Source organism: Carettochelys insculpta, chromosome 4, assembly GCF_033958435.1.
Source record: "Carettochelys insculpta isolate YL-2023 chromosome 4, ASM3395843v1, whole genome shotgun sequence".
Taxonomy (NCBI): Eukaryota; Metazoa; Chordata; order Testudines; family Carettochelyidae; genus Carettochelys; species Carettochelys insculpta.
In genome coordinates, this window is record NC_134140.1 from 45,033,361 (window position 1) to 45,042,158 (window position 8,798).

General features: G+C 57.0%; 1 protein-coding gene across 1 annotated transcript; it reads right to left on the reverse strand.

Moving 5' to 3' along the window:
* Positions 1-2,518: 2,518 nt before the first annotated feature.
* Positions 2,519-4,257, reverse strand: PHOX2B (paired like homeobox 2B). Its single transcript, XM_074991792.1, has 3 exons — positions 4,017-4,257; positions 3,268-3,455; positions 2,519-3,011 (listed from the first exon to the last, which is right to left on the reverse strand). The coding sequence occupies exons 1-3, from the start codon at positions 4,255-4,257 to the stop codon at positions 2,559-2,561; spliced, it is 882 nt and encodes a 293-aa protein (XP_074847893.1). The 3' UTR covers positions 2,519-2,558.
* Positions 4,258-8,798: the final 4,541 nt, after the last annotated feature.

The window sequence follows — 8,798 nt, forward strand, 5'->3', positions numbered from 1 at the left end:
AACCCAACATTGAGGGGTGTTTTTAACTCATTTTCCCTACCCCTCACTCCTGGTCGATTAAAGGGAAATCAGAAACACTTTAAGGTGAACTATCCTTAAGGCAACAGCTAAAATAACTTCCAGTTTGGCTTTACGCTTTAAGCACAAAGATGTTTTACAGTGACAAATAAAAGAGACCTAAGCAAACCAGACACCGTAAGAAAAATGGAACCGATCAAACCCAACTCATACATCATCTGTATTCACAATGTACTAAGACTCCTTGTACAATGTTCATGTGGCATTCTGTAAATATGATTTTGATATTCTCACCAGCAAAGAGTTCCTCTTTCTTCATCCACTAGAATTTTAATCTAAGGGGCACTTTCAAGTATCCTATACCTGGATATGGAATTCAGCATGAAGTTCTGTTGATTTTTTGCAGCTACCCTCTCCTAACCTGCATTTAGCAGATTCCAGCATTTCAATGGAACATGATGAACCATATTCATTACTTTCCATTCAGGACTGAGGATTATTGGAGACACTTCAGTCCTCACTTGTCCTAATAGTAAAACCCCAGCTCTGAAAGGAATGAACCCGCCCTGGAGCTTAAGCAGGTGGATGCTGGTTTGACTCCAGATTGCTTGTTTGTAAAGGACATCACTATAAGGCAGGGAAGGGATACTGTATGAGTAAAAATATGTGTAAATCTTTAATCTGAAATAGTGATTTCAAACTACTGAGAGCAGGGCTGCGAGGGGTCAGAGCATTTAAGAGTCAGGTGTTTCATGCTTGTCTCTGTGGTTAAAAAACCAGCAGCTCAGTACGCCCTAGTCAGTGAAAATGGGTAGAGAAAACAGACGTCCCTCCATCTTAATGTAAGCCATTTCCTTTTTAATGTGAGATCACTGCAAACATAGACCTGGATATAAATAAGTCCAATCCTGCTGCCTTTACACACGCCAGGGTCTCATCGACTTCAGGAGAATTTAACTGGTGAGTAAGGGGAGCAGGGTCAGACCCTTATAGAACATGTGATGTAGGGGTGTTGTGACCCATTTAACTAAATGGTAAATGCTGTATGTAATAGAAATCATGTCAAGCTGGTTACACCTCCAGCATCCACAGTTGCAGAACCTAAGATGTGACTGGCTGGGGTGACTGCTGGTATTTGTAGAAATTGTTGCCTACTCTCACAGATAAGGACAGCCTTTTCTGGTCTGAGAAATCAACTAGTTTGTGGCTTCTGACTGCCTGGACGACCTTCCCTCCTCCCCCCCCCCCCCCCCATACGCTTTTCACTGTCAAGATTATAGACTAACAGGCCATTTCAGAACTGCAGTAGACATTTTAAAGCATGTTTTCTCATGGGTTGAGCAGCCAACTGTTTGAGTAGCATAAGTGTACAGAAAGTAATTCAGTACTTTATGGTTTATCTCATCCAAGAGACCAGGAGGGAATGGCAGTTCAGATTTCCACACACCGCTCCCCCCGCCAGACACCTATATGTGAGACCTCCTCCAAGTCAATGAGGAAGTTCCCCTGTGGTGCAAGAATCTGAGCCTCCTAGGAACTGCAGCGTTTCCCATTATTTAACAATTAGAGCAAGGTTAATCCGGTGCAGATTCCTTTCCTTTGTCTCTTTAATATCAGGAAAACCATCGGGGCCAGGGTGTGATCACTCACACCAGCCTCCCCTGCCGTTCTCTTCCTCATTCCCTTGTTTTCTATTTTAACCTCTGAGAAAGGACTTAAGCCAAATGAAGGGCGGTGGTGTATGTGGGTTTTTTGGGTTTTTATTATCAACAACCAGTTAATGGTACACTCTTGGAAAACTATATGCACATGTAGAAATATTTCCCCTTTTAAATAGCATTCATTTGAACCACATATAAATAAATTTGAACCCCCTGAACATAATTTATGACGATTATGCTCACAAACAGATTCCGACAGGGAGGGAGAAAGAAAAGACGACATGCACCCGGTAAGAAAAATAGATACCATCATCTCTGGAAACGCCAAGTACCTGAACGCGGGGGAGCCTTCTTTCTCCAGAAAGACACGCCATAGAGACTACGAGGAGGGGAAACATTCGTTATACGGTCAGCTAGCGCGGCGGACGAGGCGGTACGGCTATGAACACTCTACGACGGAGTCACAGAACACGGCTGGGGCGGGACGGGACGGGGCAGGTGCAAGCGGAGCCGTCACCATTCACCTAGGAGCTAGAGGCGTGTGCGCCTTTGACAAGAAAGGAAAAGGAGAAAACCCGACCCCGGCCCGGCGAGGCCGAAAAGCGGCGGCCCCGGGGACCCAGCCTGCTGCATCCCAAGCACCAGCCGGCCCCTGGCACCGGGGTGAGTCCTGGGGGCCGCTCGCCCGGGACCTGCTCCCTGCCCGGCCGCGGAGCTGCGGCGGGGGGAGTCGGGCGCTGGAACCCGGCGCGCCGGGCGGAGCGGGGCAGAGCCCGCCGGGGGCGCGTCCCAGCAGCAGGCGGGCGCCTCGCAGTCCCTGCGCCGCCGGGCCGGGCCGGGCCGGGCGGATCCGGGCGCGCTCAGTCCGGGGCCCGGCGCTCAGAACATGCCGCCCTTGACGAGGCTGCCGCCTTTGGCGCCGCCGGGTCTCTGCAGCGAGGACAGGACGCTGGCGAAGGGGCCGCCCAAGGAATCCGGGATGGAGCTGATGGGCCCGGGCCCGGGCGCCCAGCCTTGGCCGGGCCCCGCCGCCGCCAGCCCGCCCGGGGCAGCGCCCTTGGCCGGCTCCCCGCCGGGGCCCGCGCTTCCCTGCGCCGCCGCGGGGCTGGGGCCGCCCCCGCCGCAGCCGGGGGCCGGGTTGGGGTTGGGCCCGGGGCCGGGGCCGGGCCCGCCGGTGCTGTCGGGGTCGGCGCTCTTCGCCTCCTTGCTCTCCTCCTCCCGCGCCGCCTCCGACTTCTTGCCCCCCGCGGGGCCGTTCTTGGCCGCCGCCGCCGCCGCCGCCGCCGCCCGCTCCTGCTTGCGGAACTTGGCGCGGCGGTTCTGGAACCAGACCTGCGGCGGGGCGGCCTTAGTCAGCGGGAGCCGGGCCGGGCCGCCCCTTCCCTTCCCTTCCCTTCCCTCCCCCCCGCGGCTCCGACCCCTCCGGCCGGGGCCGGGCCCGATCTGCGCCGCGGAGTCCCCGCGGCCAGTGCCCTGGGCTGGAGGCTCCGGCTGCCGCCGCTCAGCCGCGGCCCGGCGCTCCCCGGGCTGCAGCGTAGCCGCCCCTTCCCCGCAAGCCCGGGGGTGAGAGGCCCCGGCCCGGCCCTACCTGCACCCGCGCCTCGGTGAGGTCTATTTTCAGGGCCAGCTCCTCCCGCGTGTAAATGTCCGGGTAGTGCGTCTCCGCGAAGACCCTCTCCAGCTCCTTGAGCTGCGCGCTGGTGAAGGTGGTGCGGATCCGCCGCTGCTTCCTCTTCTCGTTCAGCCCCCCGTGGTCGGTGAAGAGCTTGTAGGGCACTGGGAGGAAGAGGGGAGAGAAGGGGCAGCGGGGCTCCAGCCACCGCGGCCTCCCGCCGGGGAGAGCGAAAGGCGGGGACACCCCCCCGCCCGGGCTTGCGCGGCCGAGGGGGGCGCCTGGCAGTCACCCCGGCCTCTCGGGGCCGGCGAGCCGGCGCTGCGGGCTTCGGCTTTCCCGGACTCGGGGCGGCTGGGCGAAGCGCTTCCCACGGGAGGGCTCCGGGCGGCTGGGGGCTTTTTTAGCGCGGGGTCGGTAATGAGCTTTGCTCTTTGGTTATTTAATTATTTTCGAAGCTTTCCGTCTCCTCGCCGAGTAAGTAAATTACCGCCTATCAGTTTGGCAGCTTCAGATAATGTTGTTGGCGGTTCGGGTGTGACTGGGCCAGTGTAACCCTGTAAGTGAATTACCCCGCCCCGCGATCGCTTCTAACGTGATAAATTCTTGCATTTGTGTAAGCAAATGGCGTTGGGTAAACACGAAGCGCATTGCCGCGGTCAAATGCGAGCCGGGCTCGCTCCGCGCCAGCGGCTGCCGAGGCGAGGGAAGCTGGAGGTCCTTACCTGCTGCGTACGGACCGCTCTGGTGGTCCCTAAGCGTGCCGAGGCTGCAGGATCCTGGAGTGAGGGACGGGCAGCCAGAGGTGGCCCCGAAAGTGGTCCTGATAGGGTTATATTGGAAGCCACTGGCTTGGCTGCAGGAACTGAAGTCAGCATAAGCCGAGGCCAGGCTCGAAGTGTCCATCCCAGCCATACAGGACTCGTAGGCAGAGGAATTGAGGTAAGAATATTCCATTTTATACATTGAAAAGGCTCTGGATGGCGCGGCCAAGTGGAAAAACGCAACCAAAGCTGGGCAGGGAGAAGGTGCCTGTGGTGGGGAGATGTGCGCAGCTCAACGCCCGCTTCGGAACTGGCCTCCTTACTACCAGCAGAGCCTAGTTTTATGAAAAAGCCTCCTGTGAGATGCTTTGCCTGAGGTCTCTAGAGCATATAGTCCTCATAATAAACTTGGCTCTTTCCACTTGGACAATAGCAAAGCGGTTGGTCTTATTGCTGGCGCTTTTTACATGACAATAACTCATCAGTCTATTGGGCTGGCACTGGGGGACCGAGCTGTCCAACCTCCCTATCCCTGATTCCTGCATCTCTAATTAGAATTTAATACCACACCATTACGTACCCAGCCCCTCGGTCCTCCCTTCTAACCAGCTCCCTGCCCTTTAATTCAATCACGCTACTTGGAAATAATGAAAGTTGGGTGACGATGCTCCCTGATCCAATTTGCCCGAGCTTTTAAGCCTTTTTAACTGATCGTGTACCTGGGGCAGAAATGGAGCTAGCGTGGTCCCCCCCCCCCAGCCCGCCTCCGGGCCGTGTGTGTGTGTGTGTGTGTTAAAGCTTCCAGGGAAAGGAACCGTGTGTCAAAGCTTCCAGGGAGAGGAACCCTCTGTGTGTGTGTGTGTGTGTGTGTGTGTGTGAGAGAAAGCTTCCAGGGAGAGGAACCTTTGTGTGTGTGTGTGTGTGTGTGTGTGTGTGTGTTACTTAAAGCTTCCAGGGAAAGGAACCGTGTTTGTGTCAAAGCTTCTCGGGAGAGGAACCGTGTGTGTGTGTGTTACTTAAAGCTTCCAGGGAAGGGAACCATGTGTGTGTGTGTTAAAGCTTCCAGGCAGAGGATCCTTGCTGTCAGAGCGAAGCCGGTTTTGTAAGAGCGTTACACGCTCGATTTAACCCCAAGGCTACCCCCTGCGGTGCGTGACATGTTAGGGAGGACTGGGCCACTGGCAGGACTCCGGCACCCTGGGCCAGGGGGCGTTTGCTGCAGCCGAGGAGTGTGTCTCGAAAGCGCACCTGGCCCCGGGCGGAGAGAGCCCCGCGCTCAGTGGCTTCGCCTCTGCGGCCGGCCGGCGGCCTCGCGGGGGTGCCCGACGCACAACCCCGCCGCGCAGCTGGACGGGAGGGGGCCCCCGGAGGTGGGCTGAGAGCCGCGCTGCCCCGCTCTCCGGAGCGGCCGGGGAACCGCTCTGCGCCCCCAGCGCGGGCAGCCCCGCACCCCTCGTGCCCCGGCGGGCGATGCGAGCCGAGCCGAGCCGAGCCGAGCGCGGCGCTGGTCCCCCGCAGGGCCTAACCCGGGGCTCGTCCCGGCTGCAGCCCGCCCGGGCGCCTCGGAGCTCCTGCCGCTGGCGGGGCTGGGCCGGGGGCGCGACCGGCGGAGGAAGGCGCGCAGCGGGCGGGGGCAGCCGCCCGCGAGGGGGCCAGCGCGGCCGGGGAAGGCGCCTCGGGCCGGGCCGGTGCCCCGCGGTGCAGCCGCAGCCGCAGCCGGGCCGGAGCCCAGCACACGCGCGGGACTCGCTGAGCTCTTGGCAGCGGCCGCCCCGGGCTCGGCTGCGGGCGGCTCCCCCTGCACGCGAGCCGCTCGGCCCCCGCTTGTCGCCACCGGCTAATTCGATTAGCGCCACGACAGGCCGCCTGCCTCCGCCGCCTCCCCCACGCGTCTGGCGGGGCGAGGGCCGGCCGGCTCCCGGCCCTAATCGAATCGCAGCCCGGCGTGGAGAAGCCCCTCTGGTTCCCCAGTGGCGCAGATAACATTACAGCCCCCCCCCGCCTCCCCAGCCCAGCCGCTGCCTTCCCCAAAGGGCCCTTTTGTCTCGCTCGCCAAGTCAGCTCCGGCCCAGCCGGGCTGCGGCCCTTCCCTGCCCGGCTGCTTCCTGCTGCAGCGGCCTTCTGGGCAGAGTGCGGCCTCGGTGAGGACAGGAGTCAGGCTAGAAGCCCAGCCAGCCCCGAACAAAGGCCCGGCCCGGCCAGTGGGCAGGGGCGAAGGTTTACACCCTGTTAAGTACCAGAGGGAAACAAGGCTGAAAGTTTTAAAAGAAGGTTTTCCTGCCTATTCAGGGAGGGGAATCTTGCCCTCCTCCCTGAAAGTCAGCAAGAATGTTAGAGGCCAGGGAAACAAAAACAGCAAACAAAATGCCATTGTACTGAAGCAGCAATTCATGGGAAAACGCTTGTCAGGCCCAGAATGTCTCACTTGGAGGAATCTGGTTTCCCGCAGGCTAAACACAGTGACATGGGGATGAATAAAATATTGGTACCAGGGAGAATTTCTTTTTTGATTGCTTTATTTGGAAGGAAGCCCTCTGATTAGCCCAAGGTGGATGACACCCGGGGGGTGATTTTTCACTATGCAGTGGTCCAGTTGGTTAAAAGAGGAAAATAGGGCTCTTAGGCGCTCTTACTAGGTAAAATATTACTGCAGGTCACCGTCCTCTGGCCTCTATCAGGAGACCACATCAGAGGAGTCTGTTTGTAATCAGTCTAGCTCCCCAGAATAGAAAACAAGAATCATGAGCAGACAGAAGAGGAGATAACACTTTTCTCAAAGCAAGTGAATTTTACAGTGCCCCCGCCCCCAGGATCTCACCAGACTGTGATGTTTAATTTACAGTTAACTAAGCAGTCCTGTAGCACCTTGCAAACTTACAGTTTTATTCATTAGGTAATGAGCAAGGCCTGCTTACTTCCTTGTGTGAAGCCACAGATTAACAGGGCTACCCCTCTGAAGCTATGTCGACACTAGAGGGTTTTGTTTTGCCCACAAAAGCTGGGGAGCGTCCAGATTCCCAAGGCATTCTGTCAGCAGCAAACCAGCAGAACGCAGCACTTTTGTCAACAGCCATGTCCTGCTCCCCAAGGGGCATACCACCTCAGAGAGCTGTTGACAGAAAGCCAGGCTGTATGTTGGGGGTGGGGTGGTGGTGGCTTCTGTCGACGAACAGGGCTTCCGGGACGCTGGGCAGCTCTATCTGCTGTGCTTCCGATTGGCTGTTTTGCCACAGAGCAGCGGGGCGGTCCAGCTGATCTCTGTCGACAGAGCAGAACACTTGGCAGTTTGGCCAAATTTGTCAAGCGATGTTTTGTCAGAAGCTACCTTCTGTCATCAGTTCCCTGTAATCTAGACATAGCTGGAGACTATTTACATTTAACTGTTCTCAAGTTCTTTGGTGGGTATATGCTAGAGTGAACGGATCCATCTGTCTGGTCCCCATGATATCTGAGTACCGCTAAAGCATCTATAATAGATGATGCACTCTTTCGTCTTTCTCTCCCTTTAAAAACAATAGGTTGACTAGTCTGACAGCGTTTGGGTGACTACATGTTTGTGTGCCAGAAGGAATGAGTGCATGAAGAAAGCACTGAGGTCAAAACTAAGTCATTGGCTGGAGGTGTGGGGGGCAGATGCAAACATGAGGTAGCTACATCCCTAGCATGATGTGTTTACACTAAGGGTTCATACCAGCAGTACAGCTGCAATGGTACAGCTAGATCCAGGCAAAAGTCACCGGTGTAAGAAGCCCTAAATGGGTGCAAGCAGTTTTGCAGTTAGTTTCCAAGGTGGTTAATTCCTGGCCCACCATAGCTATCATGTCAGCTGGTCAGGATGGTGTTTGCAGACGGAGGAGTGGCGGTTGTGTAGTGTGCTGAGTGCCTTGGCGTGCTATGTGCGTGTAAGAGCAGTGCATGCGGTGTGCGAGTAAAGGCGCACGTTGGGGGAATTTGGCGGCACGTGATTGCTGCGTTGCAGATGAGCATGCACTGAGGGCCGCTGTTGGGCATGCGTGGTCAGATGTACTCTGCATGCAATGGGGCCTGTGGTTCGGGCGGCTTGTCTCTTCAGGGGGCCTCACCTCAGGAAAGAAGCAGGGAAGAGCTGGCCTCTGGTACACCACAGGCTGCCACCAGCAGAGGGATCAGCGCCTTACTTTTTGTTGGAGCAGCGTTCCGTTACCAGTGGTTACCTCTGCTGGGGGCTGGGGGGGGGCACAGAGGACAGGGCTTTTGAACAGACACGCAGATGTAAAAAGTGACATCTGCCTGTGACAAAGGAGAGGCAATTAGATTAGGCAGGGAGGCCTTTCCCTCTGCAAGGAAGCTGCGGAAACACTTGCCCTTGCTAAGCAGGCCCTGCAAGGGAGCTGGAGGAGAACTCACTGGGCAGCTGCTGGTGCAGCTGGGGCAGCATGAATGTCCTTGGCACGAGAGAAGCAGGAGCTGCTTTCTCCCCACCAAAGCGGGGGGCGTGCCTCCAACCCACTGCTGCCTGTTCAGACGGGTAAGGTGTAGCCAGAGAGCCAGGTACTGCAGTGATGGGCTCCCCTGGCAGAGATGCCATCAAGAGGATAAATCTGTACTCATGAAGGCAGTCAGGGCAGTGGGCGTGGCTGGCCAACGTCTTACAGATTAGGCCCTTTCTTTTCTTTTTACAGTCAGGTAAATCTAGGAGAGTTCCTGAAACAAACAAAAGCCCCTGTTAGCAAAGTGAAGCTGGTGCAGTCAAGCACTGAGATC

Coding starts and splice junctions, on each gene's coding strand:
- PHOX2B (XM_074991792.1), bottom strand. CDS start 4,257: ATGTATAAAATGGAATATTCTTACCTCAATTCCTCTGCCTACGAGTCC. Junction 3,456..4,016: donor GAGCGGTCCGTACGCAGCAG/GTAAGGACCTCC, acceptor TCTTCCTCCCAG/TGCCCTACAAGCTCTTCACC. Junction 3,012..3,267: donor TCACCGAGGCGCGGGTGCAG/GTAGGGCCGGGC, acceptor GCCCCGCCGCAG/GTCTGGTTCCAGAACCGCCG.